Source organism: Python bivittatus, unplaced genomic scaffold (assembly GCF_059951505.1).
Source record: "Python bivittatus isolate LINGU-HERP-01145 unplaced genomic scaffold, Pbiv_v1 ctg000730_np1212, whole genome shotgun sequence".
Taxonomy (NCBI): domain Eukaryota; kingdom Metazoa; phylum Chordata; class Lepidosauria; order Squamata; family Pythonidae; genus Python; species Python bivittatus.
The window spans coordinates 803,235-822,378 of record NW_028277109.1 but is presented as its reverse complement, the minus strand read 5'-3'; the positions used below and the strand labels follow the sequence as shown (position 1 = coordinate 822,378).

Below are 19,144 nucleotides of genomic sequence, written 5' to 3'. Positions count from 1 at the left end.
TCTCCTGCACCCCACGTGGGAGTCAGTCACAGCCACCACCCAGTTCCCACCAGTTTCTGATATGGCTGAGGGTTGGGTGCCACTGGGATGATTGGTGAAATAAAACTCTTGAAAACTTCAAAAGCAGGCTGTTTTATGTAGTTTGGCACTGCTCAAGCGTCCAGAAGCTCTACTGCAGTGTTTTTTAAACATGGCAACTTTAAGAGGTGTGGACTTCAACTCCCAGAATTCAACTCCCCAGCCAGCACTGCTCTATTGTGTAGACATTCCACAAGCCCTGGCATGATTCCAGGAGCTCTCTTCCAGTAGTTCTTTAGAGCCACTGTTATGGCTGGTGCAGCGTGAATACAAGGCAGGGCTGGCTCCTTTCAGGGAGCTCTTCCATGGTGAAGGCCACCCATCTGGGCCAGGAGCGGTTGAGCAACCTGTTCCTTCCAGCCTGCACTCCTGAAGCAAGGCCAGGCCTGTCTCCTAGCAACTCAGAAGGAGAACCTGCTGAGGTCAACATCTCAGTGCTGAAGCATGACTTGAACAATGTGGAACAGACGCCAAGAACCATAGCTCGGGATGGGTGCCCAGCCAGGGCTGCTGCTGCCGATCGTGGTCTTGCTGCAGTTGTGGGGGACACAGGGCTACAATCCAGAGAGTGAGTAAGATCTGGAGATTCCTCCGGAGGAGGAGGGGATCCCTGCTGTGGCCCATGCCCCGGGGGCTCCAGCAGAGCCTGTAAGGCAATGTCCTGTTTTAAGCCCAACTGGGACTCCTCAATATCATTGGGACGCAGAGCATCATCCAGGTGCAGGAACGTGGGCAGAACCAAGCAGTAACCGTCTAAGGCTCTGACCTGATCTAAACATCCTTTGACCCCAAAAAGGCAAGGCGTGAAGCCACCTTTGTTCCCAGAGTGTCCCAGCGCCAAGAGCGGTCACGCTCCTTCTTGATAATTGCAAGATACCCTTGAATGCAGCTCACTGTGATGATCTTCTCAAGTTCAGTTGCTACCCTAACACCCTTCATTCCAGCCCCAGAGTTCAGATTTGCTGCTTCTGGCAGCCACATGCTCAGCAGGCTGTGAATCGCCCGCTGCTGCGTGCTTCTCTCAGGAAGCACAACAGGCCCTGGGAGCAGCCATGGGGCACATGCAAGGAACGGCCGCATTTATGCATCCTTGACTTACTTGAGGCATTTTGCAACTTCACATGTCAAGCCTAAAACCTATGGGAGACAGAAGCGAGGTACAAGAATAGGAATGTGTTCAGACGCAGATACAGGAGCAAGACGGCCAGTCTGCTCTGCGTCTGGCTGGAAAGAGGCAAGGGTGCTCGAGTTCCCTGGAAATGGAGAAGAGCTAAAAGTGCAGCTGAGAGGAAAGGAGACGATGAAACTCCTTTCACGTGTGTAAACGCAAGGCTATTTTATTCCTTCAAAGCCCTGGCTGTGTCAAAGCTCCCTGACTTTCGTTGGTTTAAGTCCACTTCTGCTTTTGCCTTTCCAGCAGGGTCAGAAAAGTCAAGATGGTGACCGTGACAGTGCAGTCGAAGCTCCGTCCCTTTTTGTGCATGATGCATGTCCAAAGGGGGGCAGGGCTTTGAGGGCACGGGCCTAGCTGCCATCTTGACTTTTTGACCCCCCTGTGGGCGCGCTGCCTTTCTCCAGACGGGACCTCCTGAGCTTGATTCCCTCAGGAGTGGCTCGTTCACGGCATCCTTCTACCTTTTGGGCCCCTCTGATTGGCAAACGATGCACTGCATCTTCTTGGCCCATCAAGACCTGGGAATGCCTACCAGGAATTCCTTTGCCAGCTCCCAGCCCGTCTCCTCCTGTTTCCAAGAGACTGCAGTCCAGCATGATGGTGTGACAGGCCACACAGGATGGTCCAAATGTGTAACCTACACAATCCATCTCTTTCTCTAGTACTCAGCCCCTGTGTGCAATTTAAGTTGGTTTAAGTTTGTCATAAGCATTCACGTTCTAGTGTAAGTATGAAGACACCACATTCCGAAACGGGCTTCAATTGGAGCAGGAATGACAGTAGAGTTAACCCCTATCAACCAACACCTGGGAAGGGAAAAGGTAAAGAGTCCACAAAACCAGGCCCACATTTCAGCACCCCACAGCCAGGGATGAATGCTGGGGTTAGGGCATGTGAAGCGTGAGAAGGTGACAAGAGGTGGCTTGGCGTAGTGGTGAAGGTGCTGGATGAGAAGCTGGGAGACTGCGCGTCCTCCTCCGCCCTACAGCATGGAAACCAGCTGGGTGGCTTTGGGCCAGCCCCTCTCTCTCAGCCCAGCCCACCGCACCAGGTTGTTGTGGGGAAAATGGGAAGAGGAAGCATTATTACAGCTAAAGATGTGGGGTTTCTCTCTATCTATTGTGCCAGTTCCTAAAATGTGACCCAGTTGTGAATCCATTGTTTCGGGGCAATTTTAAACTTCCTCAGGATACCCCCAGAAAGCTAACGTTTTGGGATCGGATTCCTGGGAATATCACACTGCTTTGTGCAAATTGGCCACAGGCTGGCCACCAGTTGGCAAACCTCGAGATGCCAGGTGTGCATTCCTGGGCACCGACTTTCTTGATGACCAAAAGGTGTCAAAGGATACCCTGACTAAGTGACTGAATGTGAAGGAGAGGTGTACAACACAAGCATAGCACTCACAAAGGTTGTGGTGCTGCATGCGATACCAACACACTTAGCACACTTACCCTCAATACCCAATTATCCCATTCTCTGGATTCACACAATATGTTGGATAATAGAGGAACCAAAAAAGTAGAATTTGCAGAACCTTCAGTGACCCAGGCACATGCAGAACAAGGTTAAAATTAGCCACACTTCACACATGGTGTCAATGCAGCTGGTACGTCTCTAACGGACCCATTAATGGTGTCGTGCAAGTACATCCAAACCGTGTGTGTGATTGTAAGAGTGTCTCTTCGGACATTTCCTTGCTATCGACTTATAGCGTCTTCAGCGCATCCCCCACTCACCACTCTAAAGCCTGCTCGCCATCCTTTTATCTTGGCACAACGGTGGTCGGGTGATTCTAAAAGAGGCTATACTTTGCTATGAGGAAAAGGCCCAGGACAGCCTTATTGGTGGGTTAATAAAGTTTCCAGGGCTCAGCCAGAAATTAGCCACTGGATGTGATGTAAGTGGTATTTACTCCTAACCACTGTACGCCGGAGTCACTACTGCAAGCCCCTGAGGATCTGTGCCACAGCTCTGAGACTGTAAGTGCTGAAGGATGTCAGAGTGCTTATTGAGGGTTCAGTTTCTAGGTTCCTGGGTGGGCTGGCCATGTGTGGCACTCCAGCTGTGTCTGAACTATGATTCCCAGCTGTGCTGGCCAGCCTGGCCAGTGAGAGGAATGGTGGGAACTGTAGTCCACCAGGAACTGGAGCAGCATACAACTCCTGTACTAAACACACAGAGCACCAAGCAGAGGTGAAACAAAATGACCCATGAGCGCCCTTCCAATTAAATGCCCACTGACAGAATCTTCTGGATCATGCCAAAGCCGCTTCTGCCACTGCCCATCCTACTTCCCCACAGGAACCAGAGGAGGACGACATGAGGCATAACCATCTCCTGCTTATGCTTTGGAAAATGGTTGCCTCGGATCTTGGAGGTCATCCAGAGGGACTCCTGGACTAATGGTCCAAAAGTCCATCTAACCCCCTTTCAAGGTTCCAGCTGACTGATTAACCTGACATAGGCATAGACACACGCATATGGGTGCACACACGCGCACACACTGTCTCAAATCATATTACATTTTCTTCTTGAGGTGATAGCTCCAGGCTCTGACAGTCTTACAAAGTGAAAAGTGCTGAAATAGCCATTTAAAAAAATGATCAAAATCCATATTAAAGGTCTTCTTTAATTAGCCCAGGTCACGGTTACAGTCCTGTGTGGAAACAGACGTTTCCTACAATGTTCCATCAGGATGGGTAGCAAACAGATCAGAAAGGAAGGCTGGGGAGTGGCTGATGACTGGCCAAGGAGACCGAGGCTGATGTGTAACCAGCGAAGTAACTGGAAGCAGTGCCAGTTTCTGCCCCAGCCCACCCTTCCCGATGCCAGTGTAGAGTCAGGTGCTATTGGACCCTGTGAATCTCATGACTGTTTGGTGGTTTCTACAAGGATCTGCTCTGGCAGTTCCACACAGCTAGAGGGTGACTCTCTTAGCCCCAAGTGACCCCCTCCTTTGTTCCTCCTCAGCCTGTGGGAAGCGGCCCTTGGCACCCAAGCATGGCAGGAATATGCGGATTGTGGGTGGCATCGATGCCTTGCCCGGAATGTGGCCTTGGCTTGTCAGCATCCAGATCCCCTCTTCCAAGGGACCCCGGCACTCGTGTGGGGGGTCCCTCCTTGCCGAGCATTGGGTCCTCACTGCAGCTCATTGCTTCAAGACAAAGAAGAGGTGAGTACGAAATTGGCGTCTCACAGGGAGCTACGTGTCTCTGTGGCGAGGAGGCTGGTGAGGCAGTCACTGGGTAACCTGCTGAGGCTGCTGTCCTGGGTGAGGAACATGCAATCTTTCTGAAGATGGACATGACCTAATCAGCCTTCGGCTTGCTTTCTTCAGAGGCCGGAGTAAAGGAATATGGAGTTGGCCTTGGGGAAGGAAAGAGCGAGCCGTTCCAGGAGGACTTGCAGAAAAGATGACACAGTCCGGTGTTTGAAGGAAACGTGGGAAAGAAACTGAAGATAACCCCGCTTTGATTTTGTCTAGTACAAGGGGGGACAGAGAGAAACTCTGACAGGTTTTCTAGATTCTGTTACTCTACCCTACGACAATAAAGTAGCATTCCTGGGATCCCAGCCATGTCTGTTTCTTGACCTGACCTAACTCAAAGGGCTCACATCAGCCTCAAAGCCCACCCAAGTTTCTCTCTGTTCCGTCTGATGCTAAACAAAATCAAAGCTGGGTTACCTTGAGTTTCTTTCTCACACTTTCTTCAGTCTCTGGACTGTGCCATCTCTTGTCCAGGACCTTTCTTAATGGCGCTCTCCTTCCTTCCTCAAGGTCAGCTGTCAATCCCTTGACAGCTGGCTGGGAATGATGAGGGCTATGGTTCAACTTGTGCTAGGCTGAGGAACTGTCCTGTTGGGGCAGCGTCTCCAGGTCCACAGTGCTCTTTATCCCAATAGCAGCAGCCCCATGGGTCAGGAACATAGGGAGGATTCTGGCAGGCTGGCTGGGCAGGACTTCCCATGGGAGAAGCTGGCCTTTCTCCTGCTTCTCCAACCCCGCTGCCTCCTTTGCCACTGTCAGCCAGAAACTTCTGTTCACTTCCTCTGGATCTTTTCTGGGTCTGCGAGCCTACATGGGGCTCCACCTCCGGGTCTCTGGCTGCCTCCACCCTCCTTTAAACTGGGCTGGGAACCAAGAACAGAATCTTCTCTCCCCAGGAGACAGCAGAGTTGGTGATGCTTCATGTGGTGGCCCAGCATGTCTCATCTTCTCCCTTTGCCTTAATCCAGCGAATGCCTCTCTCCCCGCTTTGCAGCCTGTCAACCTGGCCTGGCCTGCTGCTGGGGCAACACTATCCTGGCCACAAGGAATTATTATGTGTACTGGTTGTTGCGTAACAGATAGCACCCCTGTTGACAACCTGGAGTTTGGGGAGAGCTCTCTGGGAAGGGTTCCAGTGGGCCTTACACTAAGGGTGCTCTGTTTTCCTGCAGCTCATTGCATCTTTGGCGGATTGTGGTGGGGGCAACAGATCTCTCCAAGTTGCCAGATGATGTGCAGCTACACTCTGTGAGCAAAGTTGTCCTCCACCAAGACTACAATCCCCTCACGGAGGATAATGACATCGCGCTGATACAGCTGGACAGCCCAGTGACCTTCAATGACTATGTGCAACCGGCCTGCTTGCCTCGGGTCACGATGGGCTCTGAAACCAGTTTCACAAGCTGCTTTGTCAGTGGCTGGGGAATCACTGCCCAAAATAGTAAGAAGATGGGCTTCCATATGGTAGAACGAGAGCTTGTAAATCCCACAGGGCAGATGAGATTGAGGACTGCTGAATTCCTAATTGGCTTTTCTTTTCTGCTGAAGCATGCAGTGTTTACTTACCGCCCCCCCCTTCAGATTTGACAGAACAAGGGTTAACCAAAGTTTCTCTTAGATTACATGCAGGTTGTGGTGCTTCCGTGTGTGTGTGTGTGTGTGTGTGTGCGCGTGCGCGCGCGCGTGTGAGTGAGTGAGTGAGTGGGTTGTTTCTTTTAGCTGACTTATGCAAACCTTGAGAAGATCCCTCAGACCTGCCCTCTCCTACGCCCCTATGCAACTAGGGGTCAAATAAGCTATTGTTCTTGAGATACTTGTGGAGGTTTTGCTATTATTTCTTAAATAGTCAGGGGCAGGTGGTGCTGGGAAGGGAGGAATTATGAACAGCAACTCTGCGAGAAGGTAGAAGCCAAACTAATCTGCTCCCTTTACTCGGAGGTGTCAAGACCTCTGATATCTTGCAGGAAGCCAGGGTGAATATTCTGGACACAAAGAAATGCAACAGCAGCCAGTGGTACAACGGGGCCATGAGTCCTCACACCTTGTGTGCTGGATATGAGGAAGGAGGGATTGATACTTGCCAGGTAAGGAACCCCCTGCTCTTACTCTGATTGACGTGGCTCACGAGGGCACCTAACAGAGATAAGTCATGAGATCCTAGAACTGGAAACAAACGTTAAGGCCATTCGGTCTAACCTCTGCTCGGGGCAGAAATCCAAATTAAAACATCCATGACAGGTTCTGTTTGAATCCTTCAGGTTCTGCCCAGCTCCACTAGTCCTGCTCTTTCACAATCTTTTGATCCTCCATATAGCTGAAGATCTCTGAGTAATGTATATAAACGCAGAACAGTTTAAAAAAGTCCATTATCAACAACAACAACAGCCATAACCCTCCCAGGGATTATCACCCTGATGTGGTGGCCATTCAGGGAGATGCCAGCAGGAGCCCCTCATAGAGTGCCCATAAGTCAAAAGGGAATGATTTCTGGTGGGCTCTGCAAACATAACTGAAGCCAACTCAGGAGAAGACAATGACGAATTGGGTCTAAACTGCTGCCAGGAAAACTGAACATAGCTGAAGGAGACAAACTTTGGTGCTGGACGATGAGACTTCCAGCTCGGAAGGCCCTCCATTAGTTCCTGGGACAAATGTTGAACTTTCAGGAAAGATCGGGAGGTGATGACCAGATCAGATCAAAGCAGCAAGGGAGTCTGGTCATTGAGGAAACCACTGTTGAAGGAGGAGCTCCTTGTCCTCCAGGCCACAAACAATTGGAACATGGAATGTGAGGTGCATGAAACAAAGGCAATCCCACTATAATATGAACCAAAGCATTGGAGGTCTGAAACAAAGCACCCCAGAACTGTGATCGCTGGGCCACCAGCCAAGGTGACCACGAGCAGATGGGCAAAGGATTATACAGGGGATGGAAAAGGGGCATCAAGTCATGGATAATTAATTGCATCACCTGCATAGGAAATGCCCCCGGCTCTGTGTCAGCAAGAAAGTGGTCAGCCAGAGTGAGCCTCGGTCTTGTGGTCAACCCTGATCTACCTCCCTTCCTATTTTATGACAAAGTGACCCTTTCCACACAGTCCCTTGAAATGCAAGTCTGCATCTCGTTATCTGCTCCTGCTTCGTTCCTCAGGGTGACTGCCTTGCAATTGGTTTAAAGTGCAGTTGGATCCCAACCTCCTTTTCAATCCTGTGCAATTTTCCGCTGACACAGGAAACGTGACTCAAACAGAAAAATCAATGCCTTCACTAAGAAAGTCTACTTTTAAAGGATCGCAACTTTTAAACTCCACATTACCCCATTTCTTTGGTCTCCCCAACAAGTACAGATTCATAAGAAGGGGGTTCAGTTGAGTGATAAGGAGACCATTCTGGCAAAGGGGGAAGATTAGACTGGAAGTGTCAATGAAAACTTTGGGAACAAGAAAGACAGGAGGCGGAACAAGTGCATTCTGTGCCACAACAATTGGGAAACATAAAATGCTCCCATATATGATCAGCTCACGAAAATGCCAACAGGACAGCCTATCAAGATCCCATGGGGAGTAAGTCCTAAAGTCCCGTTTGGACAATTTTGGATGCTTGTTAATGTAAGTGGGAGGGCATCAGACCAGGGTAGTCTGTACCCTGTAGTCTTGGCTAATTTAGCAACTGAAATGGCATCCGCTTTCCTGGTTAGGAGCGCCTCCACCCGTTTAGAAAACATACAAACAAGAACTTGTTTGCCTCCCTTTGGCAGTGGCAAATCAAGAAAGTCCATCTGTAAGCTCAAAAAGGGGCCTCAAGTCACCCTATTCCATGCTGTGGTGGCCATAATGCACCACCTGGATAGTTTGTGGGGTGTAAAACACAAACCACAGAATGTGTTGCTTGTATCAGCCAGGTGCAAACTAAGCTTGGTGCAGCTGATGCTTCATGCCCTCCCTCCCGTTGTGTGTGCCAGCCTAGTAACAGTAGGGAATAATTTTGGGGGACCACCAGGTCATCTGTCAGTGGCCCTTCAAAGTTCAAAGTGATCCTGAGAACAACTTTGCATTTTTTCTGCCCCTGGAGCTTCCTTTGCAGTTCAACCAGTTTGTTCAGGGAGGGAGGGGTAAGTGCAAAGACCGGGAAGAAAGTTCAGGACCAGATCATTACCAGCAATAGCTGAATATTCCAGAATTTTAACTACTGCTATGCCTTCAGCATGTGCAGGGTCCAATGTGTAAGAAAAATACCCCACAGGACGCTTTTGACACCATGTTGTTGTGTAAGGACCCTTGTGGCCACACCGTTTTGTTCATGACAATACCGTACAGAAGCCAGTTTGTAATCTGGAGATCCCCAAGCAGGGAGTTGGGTGAAACCTGTCGTCTGGAAAGCAGTCCCATACCTTTTCTCCAATTAAGGGGAACGTCTTTCTTAAGAAGGGCTGATAAAAGGGCACGAAGAACAGCAAATCTGGTTGTTGACAGGGCCCCACGACCCAAGGGAGGACCAGAGCTTGTGTGGGGGAGTAGGGGCCCTCAAGCAAGGAAGCCACCAGATCCATTCTGGTGGCAACCCATGGACTCCTGCTCACGAGACATGTCCCAAACAAGAGACTCTTATCAGGGAACTACCAAGAAGAAAACCACACCCCACCCAGACTGGCAGGGCAAGCTACTGTATATAAACAGGGAGCAAACCCCACACTCACTCACACTGATGATGTGACCTAGTTGGGCAATGAAATGTCTGCAAGCCAACCGCCCAGCTCAGAGAGCACCAAGGACTGCACAAGAAGCTCTTTGCTTGTTTCACCTTCCCTAATTTTTGTAATAGTTTTGGTGGTCACCACCACCTCCCCTCCAACCCTTCCTCTGAGACTTCCCCTCCACCCCCTCCTAGCTGCTTTACCCATCAGAACTTGGTTCACAAACACACACAAATCTGAAACATCCTCAGCTTCCTCTCAACATCCTTCACCATCTGACATCTCCATCCTTCCCAACCTAACTCTCCTCATTAAGCCCACCTCACAACCCCTGAATGAGAGATTCCCGCCCCCCGAGCACTGTAGCTCCCCCCCCCAGATGTCTACCATCCTTTGATCAACATCCTTAGCCAACAATAGTTTTTTCAGGTATTCTAATAGTTCCACATCTCAAGTGCCTGCTGCAGGAAAACACAAGGCACAATCTCCTTCTGTCCACTTGGGCCGTACGATCGTTGTCAGTAAAGAGCCATCTGCTCCCGTGATTAGATGTCATTAGATGCCATGGCAGGGGTCCCCTTCATAGAGAGTCCAACCTGAGAACCCTGTGACACCTTCTGCCCCATTTTTATTGCAACACTTTATTACGATACATATCCTCCTTGGTTAGTAGCACGATCTGCTCATTCTTGAACCAACACAATCACCAGTGAAGCCGGCAGCACAGTCTTCCAGCCACAGAAGGCCACCAGGTGGGGCTTCCCACACCTCTCGGGTGGGCATGGGTAAGCGATCCAGTGGGCAGCCTTGGCCAGAGGTGGGGAAAAAATCTGAAGATTCCACTCTCCTTTCAGCAAATTAACCTAAATCTTCCCCTTCATTGAAATCACGCAAATGTTTCTCACACATAAGGACATGGGAATCAACACCCGGTCCTGGGACACCTGGCTATCAGACACATAACTTCCAATGGTAAATGCCACCCGAATCCCAGCACGCCCCGATCCACTCCTTATCCTGATCCGACGGCACTCAGTCTAAAGTGCAACTAAGCCCGCTCGCTGTGACTTTGCTAGCTACGCTTCCTGTCAATTGCACGTCACCCCTTACTTCCTCCCGCAGAGTGGGCGGGTGAGCTGTGAGCCTTACCTACTTCAGACTTGCTCCCGCACAGCCCTCTACACTTCCCTGCCCAGGATGTCCAGGATATCCTGCCAGCCTATGCCAGGTTGTGGTGGAAAAAATAGCCATCCATTATAATATGAGCCAAAGCAGTTTTTTAAAATTGTTACTAAAACACCCTAAAACCGTGATCATTGGGCTCCCAGCCCAAGTGACCAAGAGGCCCGACAGTAGACAGGAAAAGGGTTATCCAGGGGATAGAAAAGGGGCATCAACAGTCATGGATAATTAATCACCAGTTTGGCTAGCGCTGAAGGCGCTGGGCTAGAAACCAGGAGACCGAGATTCCTCCTCCACCCTCGGGCACGGAAGTTGGCTGGGTGACTTTGGGCAGCCCCTCCCTACAGCACCCACCTCACAGGGCGGTTGTGGTGGGGAACACGGGAGGCAGGAGGGTTAGGTATGTTCGCTGCCTTGAGCTATATATAAAAAAGGTGGGATAAAATAACAAGAATAACGTCACCTGCATAGGAAACGCCCCTGGCTCTGTATGGCAAGAATGTGGTCAGCCAGAGTGAGCCTCGGTCTTGTGGTCAACCCTGATCTACCTCCCTTCCTATTTTATGACAAAGTGACCCTTTCCACACAGTCCCTTGAAATGCAAGTCTGCATCTCGTTATCTGCTCCTGCTTCATTCCTCAGGGTGACTGCCTTGCAATTGGTTTAAAGTGCAGTTGGATCCCAACCTCCTTTTCAATCCTGTGCAATTTTCCACTGACACAGGAAACGTGATTCAAACAGAAAAATCAATGCCTTCACTAAGAAAGTCTACTTTTAAAGGATCGCAACTTTTAAACTCCACACAAAGAAAACTGGATTTTGTTGAAGCAGAAACACAATGTACTAAATCAGGTGTTTAAATGGATCTGAATGGCCATTTTAATTCTGGTGGTTTGGTGATAAATGCTATCTAGAACATGGGTCCCTATGAATGCACGGCCCTGATGTCAAGAAGGAAATGGCTAACTATGTGCTTGGCTGTAACCTAATAAGTGATAGGATCATATACATCTGAATTCACCGATATCCAAGGAGCATCAATGTTATTGAACAGGAATATGCATCTAGTATAAATACAGTGGAAGAAGACTTGACTTCCATGGCCAAAGGCGAGAGATGCTAAGCGATATCGTTAAAGGACTCAGTATGACTAATGGGTCATTGGAAAGCAAAAATTGGAGAAATGGGGGAACCAGGCAACAGTCTAGTCAGCCCGGACACTTCCAGGTGCAAATTGTGGAACTGACCATGAATTAATGGGGTCAAAGTGAGAAAGCACGCCAGCAAGGTTTGACCTCAGGACGTAGAGTTAGAACCTAAGATCAATCTAAGGAAAAGATTCAGTACATTCAATTTTTGGAAAATAGCATCTGAGGAACGACGGGAAGATTAAGAGACATTATGAAAACATCATGATGATGATGATGATGATGATGATGATGATGGTTGGTTGCCTATCACTATTGGGACTATCTCTGCTTTCTTTTGCCACAGTCGTTCTGCTTCTATTTGCAGGTCTTTGTGTTTTGTGATTTTCTCCAGGCCTTTCTCTTCTCTTCTGCTGTCTCCAAGTATTACAATGTCCACTATCTGGACTTTTTTGTTTGTCTTATCAACAATATTATTATTATTATTATTATTATTATTATTATTAACATCATCATCATTTAGATTTATAGGCTGCTCAACTCCATCAGCCACCCAGAGTTCCCTATTGTGGGGGAGATGGGCAGGGGAGAAATCCAATAAATCATCATCATCATCATCATCATCATCATCATCATCATCATCATCATGACTGAGCAATATACAATAGAAAATAGGGAAACAACATTTCTCGACTTTCTCAAAATAATGTTCCCAATATTTCAAAGAGGAAAAGATCCAAGTGACTTTCAGGGCAAGCTATCAAAATAGCCATAGAAAGATGGAGGGGGCAACCTTGGGCACCAAGAAGGTTGCATGACAACTGAATCAGGCTTCCAACATCAAGCAAAAGACAAGGAGAGATATTGTAATCAAGACTTTTAACAATAGGAAGGAAGGAAGGAAGGAAGGAAGGAAGGAAGGAAGGAAGGAAGGAAGGAAGGAAGGAAGGAAGGAAGGAAGGAAGGTCACAGGAAGGCTTACGGTTGAGATAGGAATACTCAAGAGTAATCACAGAAGAGACCTAATGACTTTAAAGGAAGATGGAAAGACTACATCACTCTTTGCAGAGAGTGAGAATACGTTCAGGAACTGATCCACTATAACTCTGGAGCAAACTTACTTATCACAGCTTTGAGTTCTATGCACCACCCAGGCAGATGGTCTGCATGTATATATGCCTTCATCGTGCCTGCCATGAAAGAAGAAATCCAACCAACGTGTATCTTTGAGCTTCCTCAAAGCAGTTTCCTGAATTCAGAGTCAAGGGCCTGAAGACTTGAGATGTTCTGCTGGGCCGGGTGGGAAATCTGACAGCACCAGGCACAGATAAAACGCTCACTGAACGGTGAATGAAAGCCTCACTGTTCAAGAGGTGCTAAATGGCTAAGACTGTGGTTGGATGTAGACATCTAGTAATTTTCAGGAGTAATTTTATAGCAAGGTATTGCTTTATTATGTTTGTGTTATTTTTATTACAAGCCTTTAGGAGTTTTTAGGCTGTGTGATTTTATAGAGGTGCAGAGGAGAAGAGGCAGTTAAAAGCTAACAGCTGTACATCAATAAATGTGGAACATAACCGTAAGAGACTTGAAAATATTGGTTTGCAGATGCACAGTGCACTAAAGAAGAGAGAAGCACAGGAACGTGCAAATTACTGAATCATTACATTGATTCCTCAGACAAGCAAAATGTTGCTTTAGGTCTTGCAAAGAAAGATGCAGCCACAGACTGAGGAGGAAATGCCACATGAGCGAACGGATTTTGGAAAAGGCAGGGGAGCATGAGATCAGGTAGTCAGATGGTCAGGTGGTCAATGGAGAGAGCAAGAAGGTGCAGGGAGGAGCCTTATCTTTGCTTAATCCCCCACAGCAAGGCCTTTGGTTGCGTGGAACATGCGAAGGCTTCTGCCGGTCACGGAGCCCTGATGATTCTTCACGGAGTCTTTCCAGCGGATGAGAAACTACCCTAAGAACCCAGTTTGGAGAAGCAGAGTGGTTCACAACAGGAAAAGGAGTGGGACAAGGATGTGTGTTGTTCCCAGAAAAGACAGCAAATATTTTATATGGATAGCACAAATGGAAATAACACCGGAATCAAAACTTTAGGACGAAACGAGGAATTTGAGAAACGCCAAGGACAGCCGTTTTTTAGCCAAAAGTAAAGAAGACAAAGACTTCTTATGAAAATAAGACTTGAAAGTGAAAAATCTGGGCTTAATGTCAAATATTTGTTTGCTATTAAATCTATAGGCAGCCTGACTCCCATCGTGACTCTGAGCAGCGTGCAGTATAAAACCATAGAAACAGGACAAACAGAAAACGTCTAGAAAAAAATAGCAACACAATCAAACGTGCCACTTGGGTCTACCTGGGAGAAGAGCCAGGTTTAAGGCTTTGTTTAAATAAAGCAAGGTGGGGGCTGAACAAAACTGGGGGGGGGGGAGGGAGGGACACCATTCTAGTGGGCTGGTGCTGTGACAGAGAAGGCCCACTTCCTGGGTCCCATCAGGTGACACTGTTTGATCGATGAGACCAGGAGCAGGTCAACTCTGTTGGATCGTATGGGACGACGGTCCCTCAGATAGGCAGGCCCCGTGCCATGCAGGGCTTTCTAGGCGAGAGCTACAGGGAGCCAGCGCAGCTCACAGAGCAGTGGTGTAACGTGGGTGTACTGAGGTATGCCCATAGCTGCCCACCTGCCCCATCCTGGATCAGCTGCAGCTCCTGAGTGATCTTCAAGAGCAGTCCCATCTAAGGTGCCTTGGATAGCCTACATGCCAGGTGACCAAAGCATGGAGCCCTGTGCCACTTGAGCAAAAACGCGTCACCTGGGTTGGCCCTTGGCCTAATATTGTTCCCAGCCCACGAGTGAGGCCACATTATACTTCAATCAGCTGTCTCTGATTGAAAACTATCTATTGGAACATGTGAGGTGAAAGATGGATTATAAAAAAAATGACAGGGCTGTGCAGATCTGAGGGAAGTAAAAGAAGAGAAACAGGAATGACATTCACTGGAAGAACTTTGACAGTTTGAACTGGGGAGCATTTGCCCATTCTGTCACCAAGGGCTGAGACCAACTTGGTGGCTAATAATAATAATAATAATAATAATAATAATAATAATAATAATAATACCTGGAGACGGCAGAAGAGAAGAGAAAGGCCTGGAGAAAATCACAAAACACAAAGACCTGCAAAGAGAAGCAGAATAACTGTGGCAGAAGAAAGCAAAGAGACTCCCAGTAGTAATAGGCGTCTTGGGTGCAATCCCAAACATCTGGAGCACCCCTTGAAGACCATCGGCATGGACAAAATCGCCATCAGTCAAGTGCAAAAGGCAGCTTTGCTTGGAACGGCTTCCACCCTGCGACGATCCCTTTAACCCCATCAGACAACATCTGCCCATCCCAGGTCCTTGGGAAGGACTCAACAGGTGGATAAAAACGCCAAACCCAGTCTAAACATCCGGATGGCTGTGCCATCAACAATAATGAAATAATAATGATGACAACATAAATTACAGCATAATTATATTTGCAAATAGAGATTGCAAAAATGTGGAAGAAATCAGCTGCAGTGCCCCCTGCTCTTGGGGCATTAGGTTCAATACCATGAAGCACTGGGTGTCGTCTTTGTCACCTTGTCACCAGAAGATCCGTGCCACCCCCTGGAGCCTGGTGGGGCTGTCCTCTGGACCGGTGCCGGGTGCCAGCCCCCTGACTGCCTCTTGTGCACTCGGGGACTGGCAGCTCAGCCTTCTAGCCTGATAACAGATCTTGCTCCTCTACTGGGTGGGTGGGGGGGTTGGGGTGACGGGGCGTGTGAGGGGATTGCCCCTGAAGCTGACTTCCTCCCCCTGGGGCTGCCGAGTGCCTACGGGCAGGTGAACCTGGAGGTGGGGTTGAAGTGCTTCTGTGAAGGTCTGGGGCAAGTGTGGTATGTTGGTGTGGCTGGTGAGGGTGGAGCGCGATGAATGGGTGCCTTTACCTGGGGGGGAGGGTGGGGGGGAGGGACCTGGGGGCGATGAGGGGGAGATATGGTGGGCGTCTTTTAGGGATGGCAGCCTTGCTGTTTGAGAGTGATCCCCCCATGCAGCCCACAGGAGTGCTCTCAAGTTACTGGACCCTTGGTGGCCCTGGGCCCCGGCGGCTGCTGCTGCCGCCGAATGCCAGGTTGGCCTACAGTAAATGACTAAGCCCTGGGTAGGTCTGAACCACGAGGAAGAAAACTGCCCAACGTTTGCTGCAACACAGGATTGTGGGCACTGGAGTAACAACCACAACAATAATTGACACGTGCAGCCAGTCCTTTGAGGTAGGCCAGGTCAAGAAACAGGCACCGTGGGGATTCCAGGAACGTCCTTTATTGCTGTAGGGCAGAATTAAAAAAAATCTCGGAAGCCTGTCTGAGTTCCTCTCGGCCCGTCTTATACTGAGGTCAAGGCGTGGAGGGGACCCCCCTTGCCATGGGAGAACCCCCCCCCCCGATCTCCTCTGTCTGTTCTGCCCTCTGCCCTCCATGCTCTGGGGCGGCCTTGAATGCTCCTCGGCCACGTCCGCCTCGGGGCCAGATTGCTGGGCTCCCCCGAGGCTGGTGTTCGTCCGGAGCGTCTTGAGCCGCTCCCTCTGACTCTTTCGAATTGGAGCTGGCCGTCGCGCCCTTCCACGGACAAGGGGGTCTCCAGGGCGGGGAGAAGAGGGAAGGGGAGGAAGGCGGGTCGCTTCCTGAAGATTTCAGCTTCAGTCACAGAGCGTAAGTGTAGGAAGCCCCTCACCTCATGGTGCTTGGCTCCTAGAAGGGGGGTGTTGGAGCTGCAGTCCGTGGGAGCTGGGCGCAACCCTAACCCTGTTTCCCGTCGCCCGAGTGACACCTTTGCCTCTGCCCATCCCTCTCTCTACAGGGGGACAGCGGAGGACCGCTAATGTGCAGGACGTCCCCCGCCTCTCTGTTCTACATGGTCGGGATCACCAGCTGGGGCAAGGGCTGTGGTGAGGCCAACAGTCCGGGAATTTACACTTCGATTCGGCATTTCCTGGAATGGATCCTGGGGGAAATGATTGAAATAGACGGAGGAGCAGCCCCAGAGAAGAAACACCCCCCAAAGCATAGAACTAAGGACCCTGTCACACTCCTTCCTCTTAAAACAGCGACTTCCCAACTCCCAGAAGATCTCCTGGAGGTAAACTTCACAGACAGCTCTCCAGAGCTTTCCACCAAACACAGCAATGGCGATGATCACCAGTGGGACGGGACTACGTTGAAAACGCGGCTGGAAGAAACAGAGCCCACCATTGCCTTACAAGCCCCCTTTGTCCCCCCACGAATTTCACCTCCGTCTATGGAGCCCCCGTATATCCCTCTGGAGCAACCGGTCACTTTGGAACCCCCCTTCTATCCTCAGGATTCACCTCCCACCGCATTGGCTCCTCCTTTTATCCCTAAAGAAATCCCTCCCCCTTCTCTGAAGGTGCCGTTCGTCCCCCCCGAAACGAGGGTAAGCCTGGAGCCCCCGTATGTTGCTGAAGAGGAGCCCTACGTTACTCCGGAGCCCCCCATCCTGCCCACAGAGCCCAAGTATATTTCCCGCACACCAGCTGATAAGACAACTGCCTACAGCTTTCTATTTGTGCAGCCCTCCTTCAAAAGAACTCTAGGACCCCCATCTATTCTTCCAGAAGACCCCCCACATGTTCCCTCACGAAAATCCCACTCTACCGAGGACCCCTACATTCCTCTGGCTCTCCCCTACACTCCTCCACCTCTTCCGTATATCCCCCCAGTGCCTGTGGTCCCTCTGGAGCGCCCCTACGTTCCTCCGGAGAAGCCTCACCCTGTCGAGCGCCCTTTTACTCCCCGGCAGCCCCGGTACATTCCTCCGGAGCCCCCCTTTGTTCCTGCAGAGACGCCCGCCTTTCTGGAGCACCCCTACACTCCCCCAGAGAAACCGTATCCCATTGAGCGCCCTTTTACCCCCCGGCAGCCCCGATACACTCCTCCGCAGCCCCCCTACATTCCTGAAGAGGCCCCCGCTCTCCTGGAGGAGCCGTATATTCCCCCAGAGAGGCCTCCATACCGGAGGCACCGCCACGCCTCCCCCAGGGCCCTGCTGACTCCTGCAGGGCTCCCGCACGGCCCTCCCAAGACAGCAGCCTCTCTGGGGCCCTTGGACACTCCTCCAGAGGAAGTTCGCTTTCTACAGCCCCTCTACATCCGCCGAAGGAAAACTCACTCGCTGGAGCCACCCAAGGTGCCCCACATGGACCACCCTCAGCAGCGCTTAGCTGAACCTCCAGCTGGCCAACGCATGCAGGAACTGCCTGTGGGCCTGGAGCCCCCATATCTCATCCCAGGGACTCTGGGCTCCCGCGAGTGGCGAGCAGCTCCTCCAGGCAAACTCTGAAATCCTCTCATTTGTCCAAGGTGCGACGAATGGGGCAGCCCCCAGAGCAGTAGGTGGAGCACGTGCCCTCTCCCCCCGAAACCTTGGAGACCCACTGCTAGCCAGAGGAGATACGATGGGACTCAAACAATCAGTGGGTTGGTTCAGAAAGAAGCAGCAAACTCTGGTCTACCCAGCTGGAGCCCCTTCACGAAGACGACCACGGTGCTAGTGAGTGGAAAGGCCAGCTACAACTATTGCTGCTTCCATTTTTGCAAGCTGCCTTTGTTTCTTGTAATGGATTTTTTTTTTTTAAAGGATGCTATTTGACCTGCCCTGGGAAACATCTTAGGGAAGGTATATAAACAAACAAACCCGACTCATAGCCTTGAAGTACTCATTGCGTCTGGCAGGACTTGTGGGATAAGTTATGAGTTGTAGACACTCAACTCCCGGGGACGGCCAGCATTCAGATACCTTCCAGGCCCAGTGATCTGCATATCTAGAGAGGGTTGCTCTTTGGGATCAAATGGATCCTTGCTGGGGCCCATCAAAGCTGAGGCCAGTACAAATTCCCCAGAGAAACTTCTCCGTATATATTTATTTATGCAACTTCGATAGCCACCCATCTCGGTCCAAGTGACTCTGGGCGGCTTTATGCCTCAGCGAACCCCTTTGGAGATGGTTGTATCTCTAGAGGTCTTAGCAAGTTCTCCAGAGAGAAATCACATCTTAAAACCACCACATAGTCAGAGTTGACCAGAATCTCTTTACACCCCCTCCAAAATGAAAGGGTCTTTTGCAGTTCCTGAATCCTTCAGAGCCTCCAGGTCTCCTCCCTGTGATGGCTGCCGCCCTGTAGATTACACCAGGGTTCCTCAACTTTGGCAACTTTAAGACGGGTGGACTACAACTCCCAGAATTCCCCAGGCTGGCTGGGGAATTCTGGGAGTTGGTCCACCCCTCTTAAAGTGCCAAGGTTGAGGAACGCTGGATTACACCATTTTGACCGGTTTCCTTCCCTTTAACCATTGCATCCATGAAGGTTTTTTAAATATAATTTTCATTAAAGAAATTTTTAAGAGAATAAAAACACTACAGACTTTGAAAAGAAAGTGGATAAAATAAAGAAGAGTAATAAGTAAGTGAAAAGAAGTGCAAAGAAAGAAATAGAAAAGAGAAAAGGGAACAGGAAATATAAAGAAGCAACTTCTGGT

General features: G+C 49.8%; 1 protein-coding gene across 1 annotated transcript; it reads left to right on the top strand.

Moving 5' to 3' along the window:
- The first annotated feature begins 484 nt into the window (after nt 1–484).
- LOC148213997 (uncharacterized) lies at nt 485–17,948 on the top strand. Its single transcript, XM_088129070.1, is given in 5 exon segments — nt 485–646; nt 4,226–4,427; nt 5,696–5,964; nt 6,462–6,607; nt 16,449–17,948. Coding segments are annotated over 5 exon segments (2,229 nt in total). The 5' UTR covers nt 485–534.
- The last annotated feature ends 1,196 nt before the right edge of the window (nt 17,949–19,144 follow it).